The sequence below is a fragment of the Syngnathus acus genome, chromosome 19 (genome assembly GCF_901709675.1).
Source record: "Syngnathus acus chromosome 19, fSynAcu1.2, whole genome shotgun sequence".
In the NCBI taxonomy this organism is placed as follows: Eukaryota; Metazoa; Chordata; class Actinopteri; order Syngnathiformes; family Syngnathidae; genus Syngnathus; species Syngnathus acus.
The window spans coordinates 5,670,224-5,687,270 of NC_051103.1; the positions used below are offsets into that span (position 1 = coordinate 5,670,224).

Below are 17,047 nucleotides of genomic sequence, written 5' to 3' on the forward strand. Positions count from 1 at the left end.
AAATGATTTGTACAACTTATTTTTTTAATGATTATCCTTGTGCCATTTTTAAATATCATTTTATTTGTTTTTACTACTCACTGAAGGGCCATTAATGTCTATTTTTCTTTGCATATCAACTAACTGCCCTTTTGTATGACATCAGAAGCTGTTGTGCTGCTGCTTCTAACCACCACGTTCAGGTAAACGGCTTCTTGAAAGCGTTGGCTAATAAGAATTAACATGAGTAATAATAATAATTAATGCAGTTTTGTTTCAGCATGTCACACTGTGTTCAGGCACGATGCCTAATTCTGTGTGGGGCCAAAAAGATTTTGAGTCCATTTGTGTGTTAAATAAATATGTTTTTAGATAATGTGTGTGTGTGCGCGTGTGAGTGTGTGTGTGCATGTATCTCAAATGTCAGTTTGTCTTCTCAAAATTCTTAATAATTAAAGGCATAATAAGCCCGCAAAAATGATGCAATATGTCTGCCACTAGGTGTCACTGTTGCTTATAATGTCCATGTCTCCAATGGCGACGTGCGCCTTCACCGAGACGCGCTCACGTGCATGCGCACGCACAGTCAGTCGTCAACACCAGTCAAGCAAAAGCAGGCAGGAGGCGAAGGTGAGCTCAACACCTGGTGCCGGGTCAACCAGTGGAGAGTCGCGTCTCTGACGACCGACCATTGGTTGCAGCAGAGGGGCCGGCGCGGGACGGACGCGAAGGAAGAAAGCTGAGTTCAAGCCAAAAGGAGGTCCGGGTGGGGCGCTGCAGGTGGAGGAGGAGGAGGGGGGTTGCATGGTGGTCGGGAATCCGGAGTGATGCACTCGAAGCTTGGCTGTGAGTGACGCGAAGTGAGCATGAAGGACACCGGAGAGTCGAAGGAGCACCAACTCACGGTGAGTGCACAACTTCATTAAGTCAAGTTTCTTTGTTTCGCCCTAAATCACAAGCATTAACAACTTAACTATTGTAAGATGTTTTTTAAGCATACTTATTGATTTTATAAAAAAAATGAATTATAAACAATACAATTAAATTGAGAAAAATGATTAGGGAAATAACTAAAAATGAAACATCTGATCTGGACCTTCTATTCATTTTAAGAAATTAATATGACGCAAAAATTTGCTCAATCTTGAGCTAATCAGAATACAACCGAATGTATTCATTTCATAATTTTGTCACTTTTGCACAGTGTACAAGATTTTATATACTTTCCTACATAGCCTTACAAAAATACAACAATAAAAAAAAATACAGCACTTTGCATGAATACCAAAAATGCTTGCACTTAAAAACGCACCCAAAAACAACAACGCAAATAAATTGGAGCACGATTAATGGTAGGCGCAGCGGGCCGTGGCACCGCTGTGAATTATTGAAGCGCTTGTGTTAGCCGTAACTGAGCCTCTCTTGTCCCAACACACTTTCTACTGACCACAAGTGGAATGACGCCACATACGTATACAAACACACCGTGAATAAATAAATAGCCGTCTAATTTTAACTAACGTCAATCTAGCTCCCATTATTGATTATTTGTGTGTGTTTAGGTGGCCTTGAGGATTCGGCCGCTCAGCGATGGCGAGCAGGAGGAGACTGCGACCATCGTGGCGCACAGGCTCGATGAACAGGTGAGAGCATTGAGTTTTGATCAATTATGTGTGTGTGTGTGTGTGGAGGTCAGGAGGGTTTCTGCATGACGAAGGAGGCGTGGAGGTCATCTTACGTCAGGGCGCAAGGATAAGATGTCAGCCAAGACCTCAAATGTCACATTTGGTGACAAGTGAAAAATCATGTAGGATGTGAGTCTTTAAAGCAAAATGGCCGACTTCCTGTGACTTTTTGGTTATGGCTTTTTAGGACTTTTTTCTGGGTCAACTTATAAAAATTAAAAAAAATGCAGTTCCTGAGTTTTCTCTTTCTAGAACTCAGGCGACGTGAACTGCTACACTGTCATCACACAAGACCGGGATGCTGCTGAAGCTGCCGTGTTGTGAATTTCACACTATCCCCTGGTGGCCCTCGTTCAGGGTGCGAGCGTGATGACTGCGGATGATGTGGCGGCGGTGCTAATAAGCATCGTGACTGGCACGAGTAGCGTAATGGCGCCGGGCATGGCAACAGTTGACATGGTGATATCATCATCAGGGGCGTTTCCAAACCACCTTAGGGGCTTTTGGCAAAAAAACAAACTTGCTAGAAGCGGGCCGATTGGTAAGATTCCTAAACTGATATAAACAAATATCAGCTGTCCCTCGGCGCCCCCTTCAGTTTAGGCCCTGAAGCTTTTGTGGAGTCTTGGATAACATCAGCATCTTGTGGCCTGGAGAGCACTTCCAAAAAGGGATAATCTCACCTCCTTCCAGGATCAGGCCTGTTTGCTTGTCTACATCCTGGATTGTAATTCAATTAGAGTCAGGCCTCCGGACAACATAAGCACCATGACATCATCATCTGTACCATCAACAAAAACAACGACACGGGGGGATAAGAGAGCCCCCGTTGGTGCTGACTCGGCTCCCGCGTGCATATTCGCTTAAGCCCTCATTAAAACCGCAAGATTTGCTTCTACAAGGAGAGGCTACTTATGATAGTAAGTGGTGCGAATTCGGGGAATCCGTCGTGGGCTTGGTATGAATGTAGAGGGGAGGGTCACGACAACAACATTCGAGATCTGTTGTGAAATGACTAAAATTGCAACGTTCACTTGTGAAGCTCTTCTTCGTCTCTGGTGGGATCATACTGCCACCAAGTGGCCGATGTGTGCCCACAAGAAGGAGCAGCACAACGTGTAGTGAATTGATGCCAAAAAAAGGCAATCGCGCGGGAAGTTTACCGATCGTTTACGATCACGAGGCGGCTCAAGGTTGTGGACTTTGTACTAAATAAAACCCGACACCTCAGGTTTGTTTACAAAGTCCACGATGACCATATGGCGTGCAGGTAGCGCTCAGACAGATTAGGGTGGGGTGTGTGAAGGGGGGTGGGGGTCGCCACTAGATCTTGCTGTCTTGGCAGAGAGCACAACGACGAGATGAGCTGATTGGAACGTCTTGCGGCTCAGGTTAATTAAGCTTCCTTGCCAGCTGCTCTCGACACTGGCTGAGCAACAGTTGAGCTCGTGAAGATGTAGTAGTCGCAAAGATTTATGAATGCGGTCATACAAAATGTATTTGTGGTGTTGAAACGTGCACAATTGTATGTTTGCGGTGACAAACCACATGCTGCTTCACCAAAGACGTGATGAACTGATCACATATGTGTTTGTAATGTTTTGGAAAGCTTGTCAAACTGGTCTTCAGGCTTTGACAGAGGCACGGCGGGGGGAGGCTTTATGGCCCGGGCCTTGTCGCCATGGAGACGGCCAGACAAGGTCAGGGCCATTGTTTGTGGGGGGTTTTCTTCTCCCTGTCTCTCTGCATGCCTCCTCACGTGAGAAAAATAGGGAGATGATGCTATTATTATTTATTATTGTTATTTTATATTTGCATCATTTTTGCCTTTTGTATCAATTATTTTTATTTATGTTACTTGTTTTTGTTATTTATTACACTTATATATCTTTTATATTTTTGTTTTATTTACCCCCTCTCTCCCAATACTGCTCATTTGATCTTTCATTCTATTTCTTGTATTATCATATTTTTTTTAAAATAACAAGAAAGAGGGAGATGATGATGCTATTATTATTTATTAGTGTTATTTTATATTTGCATCATTTTTGCATTTTTTATCAATTATTTTTAGTTATGTTACTTGTTTTTGTTATTTATTACATTTATATATTTTTGTATTGTTTTTTTATTTACCCCCTCTCCCAATACTCCTCATTTGATCTTTTATTCTATTTCTTGTATGATCATATTATTTTTTAAAATAACAAAATTTGCTCGGAATGGAACAGCCATTATGGCTGATGATCCGCCATTATCTTTTCAAAGTGCGAAGTTCATCATAGTGGATAATGGACTCTCGTTTTGACAACAAAAGAGCTTCTCAAGGCAGAGTCGTTACGAAAAGAAGAAATCTTCAGGTGGCACAACTTGACTCTTGGTGACCTAGTTAAAAAAATTCCCGTTAATGGTGAGAAAAGAAAACCTGTTCTGGCTTTTTTTTTTATTAAATGAGATGATGTGGTTGCACAAGTGTGCACACCCTCTCATGACAGAATGGATTGAAAACCTCGCCCGCTTGTTTCAAGTTAGAGTATTTTATATGGCTCAACCAGCGAGAGTGGGAGGGTGAACGAGGGGGGAGCCGAGTGGGACCCTGAAGGGGGCTCAGGAGTGTAGTGGCACTCTCATCAAACACAAACTTCGGCCCTCATCGTGACGGATGAGGAGCATGGCAATTATCACGATGAGTTCTTGCTCTCTTATGAAAAATTTCACAATGTCACCTTGGTCTCGTCGTGATCCATGAGCCATGCGTAGTGTGTGCCAAGGCAGACAGACTTCTTGTATAACAGCGGCCAGACGACACTTCACTTGTAAGAAGATCCAGGCTGGCATTGGCGGGGGCACACCGAGGGCAGATAAGCGATAACTTTCCGACGCTTTGGTTGCATTTCGGAAAAAGGCCGACGATGACGAATGTCGTGCTTTCTCCCTTTTGTTTTTGCAAATAAGCGCGGATTATCTTTCAAAATAAAAAAAAAAGCTTCTCCTAATCGTCTTATAATCGTCTTATGGGTATCGCTGCAGTTCTAACACAATTATCTTGAAATTCCATTTTTACATTTCACAGAAAACACACCGTCTCCACGGTGACAAATGGACGTGGCGTCCAGATAGATACGCGTGCGCAGATACATACAAAAGCGCTCGTCTTAATCTTGCCGGCACACGCTGGAAAAAGCCGACGACCCCGTGACCTCGGAGGCCGGTGTCATAAAGAGGACACACAAATGCGAGCAATAAATTTGATGACGTCCAGTGATTTTGTGCGTGCGTGAAAGAACGTTATCTCGGTAATTGTTGACTGAATCCACCAGGAGTCATTTTCCCTTTCAATTCCAACTTATATTTTTGTTTAGTTCGTAAATTGCAGGATTCAACCCGAGAAAAAAATGCCGGTGTTTTGTTCTGTGTGACAAAATATTGATTGTTGACATAAGGGTTCTTACCAAATAGCTGGTGTTAGGTGGGCGGAGCCTCTGCAGCTTCTGTAACTCAATAAACGGCAGATGGGAGGAGACGTGTTATCACCCCGACACCCCACTCGTCCATACAAGGAGCCTGGGAGTTAAATTTGGAAGCATTGCATCATCACTCCTCTTAGTGTGTGCGTGTGTGTGTGTGTGTGCGTGTGTGTGTGTGTGTGTGTGTGTGTGTTATCAAAACAACCGCATTACATCCTCTTGTAAAGCAAAACGGTCTATAGGAGCCATGCCTGAAGTCAGCCATTTTGTTTAAAAACATTTTGGGATCTATTGCAAGTAAACCCACACAAAAAAAAAGAATATGTCCAAAATATGTATTTTTTAATTGTTATTATATTAATATATATTAATATAAGTATCATATATTGTGTTCTTATCATTATTTATACATTTATTAAAATGTGAAACCTGTTTTAGCCACCCATTTCATTTCTCAAGTCAGCCATTTTGTTTAGAAGCATTTTGTTGTCTGTTGCGAGTCAAGTTTAAAAATGTCCGGCTCGTTTTATTTCTCCATTTACTCCTCAAATTAGATGGTAATCCTGATGGACCCCATGGAGGATCCCGATGATGTCCTGCGGGCCAACCGTTCCAGGGAAAAGACATACGTTTTTGATGTTGCCTTTGATTACTCGACCAGTCAAGTGAGTCCAAAAAATAACCAAAAAGAAAGGTTTTTGCTGCATTGAAACATTTGCTCCGCGTGCAGGAGGAGGTGTACCGCGCCACCACTAAGGGTCTGATCGAGGGCCTCATTTCAGGCTACAACGCCACCGTGTTCGCCTACGGACCCACAGGTTAGTGCTACCGTGCAAGAAAGAGGATGGATTCTTGGATAGAAAAATATTATTTCATCCAGTACCATCCAAAACTTTTTTTGTGGGTGTTGTCCAGGTTGCGGGAAAACATACACAATGCTGGGTACCGACAAGGAGCCCGGCATCTACGTCCGAACCCTCAACGACCTCTTCCGGGCCATTGAGGAAACCAGCGACGACATGATGTACAGCGTCTCCATGTCTTATCTGGAGGTGGGATTAATGTCACTTTTAATCCACACAAATTGATAAAGCGGCACGTCCCAATACTTTTGTTACTTCAGCAGAAGGCTGTGTGTCATTTTTCCGCGAACAGATGATTACTCCCATCGAGTGGAGTCTTCTCGGCATCTGACGTTTCTTTTTATTGTGCGGCTGTCATTAGGCGCCCGTTATTGAAGCTGCCGTGCGGCAAAGTGGGTTATTAAAAAAAAAAAAAACTCGGCTGGCGGATGATTCTAGATCTGCTGTTTCTAGGCAGTAAAGAGCTTGAAAGCTTTTTTACAGCCTCCACACATAAATGCAGATAATAATATATATCTATAGTCACACCATTTTCATATAGGAGAGTGAAAGAAAATTGAAAAATATGAACTACATATGATTGTAGATCTACAACGAGATGATAAGAGACCTGCTCAACCCATCTTCAGGCTTCCTGGACCTCAGAGAGGATTCCAAAGGCGAGATTCAGGTGGCGGGCATCACCGAAGTGTCCACCATTAACGCTCAGGAGGTCATTCCCGTTCTTTTCAATAGCCACACTGCACAATTTGTGCAATTTCACAAGTGTGTGTGTTTGTGTCACAGATTATGGAGCTCTTGATGAAGGGGAATAAGCAGCGTACGCAGGAGCCCACGGCGGCCAACCAGACGTCGTCGCGCTCTCACGCCGTGCTGCAGGTGGCCGTCAAGCAGCAGAGTCGCTCCCGGGACGTTCTGCAGGAGGTCCGCTTTGCTCGACTCTTCATGATCGACCTGGCCGGCTCTGAGCGAGCAGCGCAGGTGTGTGGATGGTGTACGTGCGTGTGTTTGTTATTGTTTTTTTTCCTGCGCTGACTCACATCCGCCTGTCAATCAGACCCAGAATCGAGGTCAGAGGTTAAAAGAGGGCGCCCACATCAACCGCTCCCTCTTGGCGTTGGGCAACTGCATCAACGCGCTGAGCGACAAGAACGGCAACAAGTACGTCAACTATCGAGACAGCAAGCTGACCAGACTGCTTAAGGTATTGATTATGATGGATCAATGGTGGAGGCATCTTGGAGGGAGGGGGGGGCTTCTGTTGATTGATGATGTCTTTGATTGACAGGACTCGTTGGGGGGCAATAGCCGAACCGTCATGATTGCCCACATCAGTCCCGCCTCGGTAGCTTTTGAGGAGTCCCGCAACACGCTGACATACGCCGACCGAGCCAAAAGTATTCGCACGCGGGTGAGCTGACAAAATGGAAATATAGTATTTAAAATTTTAGCAATAGCGCCCTCTATTGGTGTGCTTTGAAAAACAAGTTGATTGCACTGCTGTGAATTAAATTAAATTAAATTAAATTAAAATCTTATGGTTTTGTGTGCCCCAGGTGAAGAAGAACCTGATCAATGTGTCCTACCACATTGCTCAGTACACCAACATCATCTCGGACCTTCGTTGCGAGATCGAGAGACTCAAAAAGAAGATGGCCGACCAGGCGAGCCGCCAGCTCACCTCCGAGAGGACCGACATCCGTAACGTGCAAGGTGAAGCTGCTCAATCTCCTCTTATCAGAAAACAAGTTTGGATTTAATGTTCCAGTTATCGTCCTCTCACAGCCGAGGTCCAGGCGCACGCCTGCCAGCAGAGTCGGGCAGAAATGGACCAGCTGAGGGAGCAGCTCCTGGAGGCCTTCCGCCAGCAGATGGATATCCGCAGAAACCTAATGGAGCTGGAGACCAGCAACACGGAGATCCAGATGGACACCTCCAAGCAGCTGCTCACCATTGCAGAGTAAGATTTCCCTGAACTAAAAAAAACGCTGCAGAGAATTCCTCACCTATTCAGAATGTTCATGTGATGTCTTGTCTTCAGCTGGGAGCATGAACGCAGCAGGCGACGACGGAAGTGGAGAGCGGAAAAGCGAAAGGAAAGCGTCAGCAAGGACGACAGCGAGAAGGAGTCCGACTCACCGGAGTCTCCGCCGGATGTCACTGAGACAGAGGAGGTGGCCATAGCCAAAGAGAACCTGGTGGCCCTCATGACGGAGCAGAAGAAGCTCCACAAACAAAAGGTCTTCAAAACATCTTTTTTTCTTGCATTCAAATCAATTATTTATTTATTTAATGGCCAATTTTTTTTGTTTTTTTGTCGAAAGGCGCAGCTGGAGCGCCGCTTCCTGGAGCTCCGCGACCAGGCCCGGCAACTGGAGGAACTGCTACCCCGGCGGGTGAGCTCGGACGAGCAGCGCGAGGTGCTTGGCCTCCTGTGCAAGGTCCACGAGCTGGAGATCGAGAACGCCGAGTTACAATCGCACGCTCTGCTGAAGGACAATGTGATCCGGCAGAAGAATTTCGTGGTCCGCCGCTTTGAGATGCACCGGCACCTCTGCGACGAGCTCATCCAACAGCAGCGGCAGTTCATTGACGGTTAGTACCAACCGCTATCTCGACTGGTTAAGGTCTACTGACTGACCCGTGTTGTCTCTCTAGAGCACAGTCTGCTATTGCCGCCCCACCTACAGGAGCTCTATGATATGTATGCCAGAGAACGAGATGAGAGGAAACTGGACCGTGCTGCGGCTCTTGAGAACGTCACCGCGAGCCACACCGTTAAGGTACATCCAAAAACTGAAAAAAAAGTACGAAAAAAAAAAGGTCCTGACGCAAGAGTCACTATAATAATAATTTGAAGGATACCCCACGTCTCCAGGGGGGCTCCCTACCCAAGATCGGCCTGGCTCCTCAGGCTCGTGACACCGTTCAAGACGTGGACTCAGACCAGGATTGCGTACACCCCGACGAAAGACACGTCAAACTTCGTCGTCACACGTTGCCCCCCATTCTGCCTGAAACTGAACAGTGAGGACTTGTCGACAATGGTAACAAGTTATCGGGATTTTGACATTTTTTTTCTTTTCTGGTGTCAGGGACAGCGAGAGAGTATTCAAAAACATCGCTCATGCACGACACATGAAAATATTAGCCGTGATGACCCCTCCTCCCATACACATCAACGGGAAGGGCAACAGAGAGGTGAGTGAGAGGAGATGGGGAACAATTCAGTTGTTGTTGTTTGAACACAACGGCGCCATCTGTCCGCGCAGTTGCAGCCGCTGGTGCCGGTCAGCTCGCTGAGCTACTCTCACCTCAGCCACAGCGTTAGCAGCCAGCTGGATTCATCTCCGGAGAGCAGCGAGGCGGGTGTTGACGCCCCGCTTTCACGAAATGGTAAGTCACCTGTTGCCAGGTGAAGTTTCAAAAACAAACTTTTCTGGTTACTTTTTGAAGAGAGGCAGCAGATCCTCAAAGGTGTCCAGAACATTTCGGTGAAGGCGGCGCGGCGGCGCTGCAAAGCTCGCGAGGTGGAGGCCTTGCGCTTGCCGCCCGCCCCCTCCCCCATGGAGCGCGCCACGCAGAGGAGCAGCCTCTTTGGCGGCGACACGGCCCCCAGGGGTCTGCCGGTGCGGCGTGGCAGACAGCCCAGCCCAGAGCTCCGGCACGCCACCTCCGACGACAACCTCTCCAGCAGCACCGGCGAGGGGCCCGGCCTCCAGGCCACCTGGACACGGCACCACAAGCTCACGGGCAAAAACCAAACACCGCGAGACTCCGACTTTGAGGCGCGCCGTAAGAAGAGGCGCTCACGCTCTTTTGAGGTCACTGGACAAGCAGTGAGTGACTGCAGCACAAACATACAAATATAAATATATGACCATAAACATGATCCTGTTCTCACATTCAGGTGCCTCAATCCAAAACAAACACACCTGCAAGATTCCGCCCCTTGGACAGCACGTCAGATGCTCACCTCCACGTCAGTGGTCAGTCACAGATTCCCATGCTCCGCCCCCAGTTCAGAGTCCCGCCTCTTGCCAAAGTCAGGGTACCAAACGGCAGCCAGCAAGCAGGTACGTCGACAGTAACCATGACGTTAAAAGTGTTTTTTAAGAACGTCCTTCCTGTGCAGGCCCAAATTCGGAGATCCCTGCAGTCCAGACAAATAACCTGAAGCGCATCCCCTTTCTGCGGCAACCCCAGCCGCCCCTCTACATCACCACCACCACCAACACCGCAATAGGGAGCCAGCAGCGACCACGCCGACACTGAGCGTTATTTTCACTTGAACAATGCGAGATGCACAAACCAGGAAGTCTGGATGGTGACAGAGAGCACGCATCATCCTGCCTACAGACACCAAAGATCATTACGTGTCCATTTTGTGTCTTGTTGTCTTCATGTGTTCAAAAAAGAAAAAGATTGCTATGTGCAAGTTTTTGCAAAGTGGGCTCTCTGGGAGAGGCGTTAATTACTATTCGATTGTGCTGCCTCAGTTATTGTGTTTTCATTTTAATTTATTTATTCATTTTATTTTCATTCTTTAACAGTTGCCTTGCTGTTTTTATTTCATTTCCATTTTCTGTGCTTTCTTTTGTACATTTTTTAATGACTACCAAAATAAATTGGGGAGGAAAAAAACATTGAACATTCTACTTTATTTTATTCTTCTTTATTTAGCCTTAAGTGACAAAAGAGAAAATGTGTGACATTATAAAACAAATACTGGGTGCTGCTCGAAAAATAAGGATATGATTTTCTAATAATAATAATTTAATTTTTAAAAAATCAGCTGGTGAGGTTGTTGTTGTTTTTTTAAACATCTTCATAATAAAAAGATGTTATCTTTTCATATTCCAGGTACGTATTCCTAAAAAGAACATGTTTTTCACACAATGGATATTCATTATGTTCACATTTTTCTATGACTGTTCTAGGTAATTTTCTTTTTCAAAGAAGTTAGAAAGTTCAAAATAAAGACATTGAAATGAAATCATTTTTGTGTGGTCCTAGATATAATATCTAATATAGAAGATGCCAAAATGGCATTAAAAACACATTGATTCTAATATGGGTCATATGCATCTAAAGGTTAATTAGACATTATTTTTTAATTATTTTGTATCATGTATTAAAATGTTCTGTGATTGAATCACATTCAATTTTATTTGTACTTTTGTTTATTATATATTCAATCCAATCAATATTTATTAGTCTATATGCGTTTTAACTTTGTTTATATTTTTTGAGCCAATCGCAAGCCACTTTCTAAATGACTGACGTGTCAACCAGCCAATGAGCGTCGGGATTAAGCGTATCCGGGAGTGGAGCAGGTAGAGCTGATTTGCAACCCGCCGACGAGGCAGCAAAGAAGAAAGCAAAATGTCGCTTCACTCGACCACGACCGTTCTAGGATCAGTGGGTTCTTAAGCGAGAAAGTCGGTGAGTGGAACTACCGTCACTGACTGGTAGAGCGATGGTGCACGTCCCGTTTTTCAGACCACGTTCAGAACCACCAAACGCTGCTCAGGAGAGATTCTGTCCGTACCATAGTACCAAACAAAACAACGCGCCGGTGGCAGCCATTTTGAAATGCTTCGAAAGTGAAAATGATCAAAAGCCAGGATATGTTTTTCTGTTATTCTCGTGACATCATTCACTTTTAAACTACAGCCAGGGATGATGTGTGCCCATGTACACACATGCATGAGAGAAAGTGTGAAATAAAGTACGTTTGAGCAGCAGTAATAAGATCGTGGAACATTTGCAGGACAATTACCTGCAGAAAGTTCAGAGGGCATATTCTGCTGTTAATAGACTGTTTCCCGATGATGTCATGCACAACCATGGTGGAGGTCGATGTTTGAAAATTTGCATCCAGAGAATCCTGCCAAACACCAGCGCAAAATAACTTCTGTTGAGCGTGGGATCACCCGGGGTTGTATAATGTTTACAATATGCACTTTATCTTACAGGAAGCATCTGCTCATACCCAAATTGACGATGAACCTCCTCCAAATATAACAACAAAGTAAACAGTTAAACTGCAAGTTACTTACTACCCGATCCACTGATTCAGTGACAAGATGGAGCAATCTACAAGGGTGGTGGGCCTGGATGCTCAGGGCAACATGGTTTTCACTATGGTGAAGCCAGTCATGGGAATATTTCAAGTGTCCTCAGACCAAATGATGACCCAGGGGGGGATGAGTCTGCAGAGTTTACCTGAAAACACGCTGGTCCTGCCTCCTCCACAAGATCAGGTCCCATTGGAGACCACCCAGGTGGAGATGCATGCCATCCAGCCTCATCTCCAGACTCAGATGCAGGTGTCTGCCACATTACAGACTGAGGAAGCCATCCACAGTCAGCCACAGAACTCCAGTACCACTTCAGAGTTCTCCACACAGATGCCCTTTGCGGAGGTGTCATCACTCCTGGATCCCAACATGAAAGGATCCAAGGCTAGTGAGTGGCTCCTCAGAAAACGTTCCCATTAAAATGACCCCTTAGTCACGGTCCTCCAATTTCAGGGAAACATCTCATCTCCTACGATGAGATCAAGCGCCGTCTCCAGGCTCCGGAGAAGATGTCCCTGCGCTCGTTGGCCGCCTACACGCGAGTGAGCCGAGGTCCAGCTAGCAAGAAGACGCTGCTGGAGTCCCTGAGCGTCCTTGGCCTCACACCTAGCACGACGACCTCTGTTTCCTCATCCTTCTCCAAACTCACAGAAGGTGAAAAGATAAGCTAGATGAAATTAGTTTGGTAGATGACGTGGAGGAAACACGCCTTGTTTGTGACTCAATGTGTATTTGTGGTCAGGTGACACCAGAGCATTGTGTGACGACATGAAGGACTTCTCCCATGACTACATTGACTACGGCAACATGGCCAAACAGCTCATCCCTGAAACAAACACAGTCCAACACTGGTCCAAAATCATCGAGACCAAGTAATTATTTGCAGGCGCTGATATTTTGAAACGGAATAGGAAAGTACCAGAAGTATCTTGTCTTCATGCAGGAATCACCTGGAGGACATGCGCAATTGTTTCAAGGACCCGGTCAACAGCGGCGCCTTCGACAGCGCTACGCACGGCCTCGGTCTGGGAATGCTGGACGTTGCCCTGGACATGATCATCACCACAATCAAACATCAGATCCGCATCCTCTCCGGTGCCGCCGCCGAGCCTCCGGAGTCTGCCGCGCCGACTCACCGCATCCGCCGGCGACAACGCCGGTGTCACAAGGCGAGCCTCGCCGTCAAGGAGCAAGGGAAGGTCATCTCAAAAAGCAAAGGACGAAGCAGAGGAAAGAAGAAGGTCCAGCAGGAAAATACAGCGGAGGTGGAGCCCTGCAAGACGGAATCCATGCAAGGCAACGTGCTAACTTTGGTGTCTGTGGGCTATGAGACTGTTTCCACCGGTCTTGGTGGCTCCACACCGGCTTGACATGTCACCGTGTTTACATTTATCAGATTGTGCTCAGGAAGGACCAAAAAGATTCAAAGAATATCTGTAGTATTTGTATTTACTGTATGTTCAAATCCAGGTCTCTCTCTGGTTATTAAGAATTGCTAGCAAACCATAAAGATATTCTTGTAATAATTAATTTGCATGACATGCTTCCTCTCACGTTGCCCAGAAGTGTCCAAAGCACCATGGGGAGGTTTTAGGCCTGTCAAAATACCAGCAGCCAAGCTGCTAATACCTCAACTATACACGCACATCGTGCACAGATGGTAAAAGAGGAGCTTTGAGTGGGGCGGGGATTTGCATTAAACCCAGCAGGACTGAGCGAGCCTTCGTGGAACGCCAAACGCTTTTCAACCTTGACCAGGGCTGGAAACGTTAAAAGGGAGATTGTTGGAATAACAAAAGGCCACGATGGGACATTCCACCATGCCGCTCACATTTACGTACCAGTGTGCCAACAGGGATCAACACAAAAGCGCCCGTCTACAACCCTCCACGCCAAACGGTGAGTGTGGTCCTTAATGTTTGACACAATTTGTCTCTCAGTGGGCAAATAAATAGATGGAGGACTCCAAAGAGGTTATCATTTCTCATCCAAGCCCCTTTTTTCCTCCCCTGCCACAGAGAACCTGAACAACGCATTGGGTGCCATCAGGGTGCTGGGTTTCGAGCGGATCGAAGCTGAGCTGAAGCCTCACTTACGCACAGTGCTGGTGAACATCCAGGAGAGGAGTGAGTCTTGACACAAATGTTTGAATTTAAAAGATTCCTTCAGCCAACGTAAGTTCATTCATCAACGTTAGCCACGATAAAAACAAGATTTAACACGATGACGTCATCGGTCCAGACAAAGGCGCCGCCGAGCAAGTTGTGATCAGCGGGATTCTTCCGGTTTTGGCGCTCTTGCTGAGGGAAAGAGGGCCCCTGGCGCTGCTAACCGCGCAACTGCTAGCTGAACTTGCCAAGGAATGTAAGTGTCTATTCACGAGACTAGCACCATAATGACCAATTTATCCAGTACCACGGGAGTAACTGCCGCTGTTGTGTCTGTTTCAGTAAATGTATTATTTTAACAACAAACTCCGCATGCGTGGAGTGATTCGCATCCATGCGTGCGACAATAAAATATTTTCTTTATGTCAAGCGGTGATACGGAAAGGTTTTGGAGATGGCGGTCTGGTTACGGCTCTGCTGTCTGTGCTGACCAATCCGGACCAGGATCTGCTGAGGCATGCGGTCCAGGCCATCACTCGCATGTCTTTTGACAGCTGTGAGTATGGAAAGTAAAGAAGTACACTGAGAGGATAAATTATATAATAGTCAGCAAAATGTTTATTCTGTATCTCATCAGGTAAGCATCAGAAACTGTTACTGAGCAAAGGGGCGGTACCTCGTCTGGTCGCTGTCCTCCTGCGATTCCCCGGCAACGAGGCCTTAGAGGAGGTATGCCTCCGGGCCTTGTGCAACCTCAGTGGCATGAGCATAGCAGAGGAGGCCAGTGTTGTGTGGGAGAGAAGCACACCAGCCCAGCCGCAGGAATGCATCTTTCGTGGCGTGGCACCACCACACAAGTGCGGCTTCGTGACCTCGGTGACCGTGGTGCGTGTGTGTCAATGGGCGCCGGGGCAGTACGCCATCGGCGTGGAGCTGGTGCAACGTTGTTCCGCCTCCTTCTTGAACTTTCACAAAAACAAGAGGCCCGCTCGATGGCTCCCTTTCTTCAACTTTGGGAGATGTTCCAAAATGGCAAACAGGAACAGTCTGAGACGGTCCAGTCTGAAGACACTAGTCTTCCACACCTTCCTCTAGATTTGAACTTTGAGGTATTTTTTTGCTCAAATTGGGTTGATGCGGAAATAAAGTGGACTTTTACAACAGTTTACAATACTGTAAAGGCAGCTTATGCTCAGTAGTAGCCCACATTGTTTTTATAGGTTTCAAAAAATTAAGAATTCCTTTATTATACTAATAGTTTTTTTTTTAAAAAGTGCATGTGTCAAAGGTAGGAAATGTGGATGGTTTTGTTCAAAAAATCTTGATGAAACTGCGGCTCAGCATCCTCCTGCTGTTTGTTTTTTTGAATGTATAAATGTGTCAAGAATTTAAACGGTGTGCTTCAAGTGATTGGGTAAAAAAAAAAAAAAAGCTGTCATTTAACCGGCCAATCTTCTAGATAGAATTTTTGAAACACTTTTTTTTGCATTTTTAAACACTTTTGTAAACTTTTATTAAAGTCAAGCTGACTTTCAGAAACATTCTCGTTTACAAACTATTTAGTAAACATTGTTAGACCGACTTCTTCAGGATCATCTTCTTCGCCTTCTGCTTCGTCCTCACTCTGACCTTGTCAGCTCAGCCAGATCTTCATCCATTAGCGGTTCTCCGCGACAATCGAGGAGCCTGCAAACATCATCCTCATTCATATCAGAAAAGCCTTAAGATTTATGGATGGAATGAGAGAAGAGGATTCACAAGATAGGGTGAGATGGAAACTGTGGCCGAAAGGAAAAGAAGAAGAAGAATATAACTGTACATAAACTACAACAATAATTTAAAGAACCAAATATGTAAGAACTGAGTGTTATTCTAGCTGTAGGTTCAGAGATTTTCTAAGACAAGTTTATATTTTACAAATTTGTTGTAGAATTAGCATGTCTATTAACGTGAACTTGATTGATCTGCATCGAGGGAGTACACGATTCTTTGTGTTGTAATTATTTTATTGCGAAAAGTCGAATAAAGACAATTTCACATGCAGTGCAATATTTAACCCGAGGATGGCGCCAAAGCAACGTTTTTTGCCCAAAAGTCATTATATCGTCTTTCCTGGTGATGCGCTTAAGTCGGATGAAAACAGTCAAATGCTGTCAAGGAAAGTGGAAGGCAGTCAACTTTGTTTGCTTTTCTGCCGTTTCCTCCTCGTCATGTCCCAGTTCGACCATTACTGCTTTTGGCTGGACTTGCAGTCAGTCAGCATCATGATGCAAGCGGACTCTGTTTTCACAAATCTATTGATGTAGCAACGTATTCTTAAAGTCTTTCATTGAATAAAAAAAAAAATCTAATACAATAATATGGCAAATTTGCTTCATGTGAACCTAAAGGAAAAAAAAAAAAGAAAAAAGTTGCTTGAGGAGATACAAGTGATCACTGTAGTGTTAAAAAAAATCAAAAGATTATACATTGTCCTAACTTGTGAGGAATTGAAAGCTCAGATGTATGCCCAGGGCTCCGGGTGTCACATAACATCGCATGCCAGCAGAACACAGTCGACCTTTGGCCTTGGGCTATCTGGCCTGAATTAGTACAGGGGGCGGCGCTAATCTGGAACATGATCCTGTTGATGATGAAAGCCGCTCAGCTGTCATTCATCTTTTTTTGGGTTGTTTACTTTATTTTTGGCCCCTGGCACAGTTGTACGAGGCCTCCCATTGTTTGCTCAGATCAAGTGTGAACTTGAGAGTCAGCCATGAACACTTTTTTTTTTTTTTTTACTTAAGGGGACATATGGACAAACAGTGGATCAATCAAAAATGTGATTCATTCTGGAAAATATTCTCAAATGTATTAATGTTA

At 45.3% G+C, this 17,047-nt stretch overlaps 3 protein-coding genes across 4 annotated transcripts; all 3 read left to right on the forward strand.

Annotated features, from left to right (window-relative positions):
* Positions 1–456: 456 nt before the first annotated feature.
* Positions 457–10,411, forward strand: kif19 (kinesin family member 19). Of its 2 annotated transcripts, XM_037277646.1 has the most exons (20): positions 457–884; positions 1,542–1,622; positions 5,686–5,796; positions 5,862–5,949; positions 6,047–6,183; positions 6,581–6,706; positions 6,781–6,975; positions 7,052–7,198; positions 7,283–7,405; positions 7,551–7,707; positions 7,780–7,954; positions 8,036–8,234; positions 8,319–8,589; positions 8,653–8,777; positions 8,873–9,021; positions 9,090–9,195; positions 9,267–9,390; positions 9,451–9,833; positions 9,905–10,070; positions 10,130–10,411. In XM_037277646.1, exons 1-20 carry the CDS (start codon positions 846–848, stop codon positions 10,267–10,269), a joined length of 3,042 nt encoding a protein of 1,013 aa, XP_037133541.1. In that variant the 5' UTR covers positions 457–845; the 3' UTR covers positions 10,270–10,411. The 2 variants fall into 2 exon arrangements, with proteins under 2 accessions (XP_037133541.1, XP_037133540.1); XM_037277645.1 differs by having other exon boundaries at positions 8,036–8,589.
* A 912-nt stretch (positions 10,412–11,323) lies between these two features.
* Positions 11,324–13,591, forward strand: si:ch73-127m5.2 (uncharacterized protein LOC561202 homolog). Its single transcript, XM_037278403.1, has 5 exons — positions 11,324–11,439; positions 11,973–12,465; positions 12,531–12,731; positions 12,820–12,949; positions 13,021–13,591. The coding sequence occupies exons 2-5, from the start codon at positions 12,084–12,086 to the stop codon at positions 13,445–13,447; spliced, it is 1,140 nt and encodes a 379-aa protein (XP_037134298.1). The 5' UTR covers positions 11,324–11,439; positions 11,973–12,083; the 3' UTR covers positions 13,448–13,591.
* A 73-nt stretch (positions 13,592–13,664) lies between these two features.
* si:dkey-21e13.3 (uncharacterized protein LOC100150043 homolog) lies at positions 13,665–15,631 on the forward strand. The gene is made up of 5 exons (XM_037278404.1): positions 13,665–13,976; positions 14,096–14,203; positions 14,319–14,441; positions 14,616–14,741; positions 14,823–15,631. The coding sequence occupies exons 1-5, from the start codon at positions 13,883–13,885 to the stop codon at positions 15,278–15,280; spliced, it is 909 nt and encodes a 302-aa protein (XP_037134299.1). The 5' UTR covers positions 13,665–13,882; the 3' UTR covers positions 15,281–15,631.
* The last annotated feature ends 1,416 nt before the right edge of the window (positions 15,632–17,047 follow it).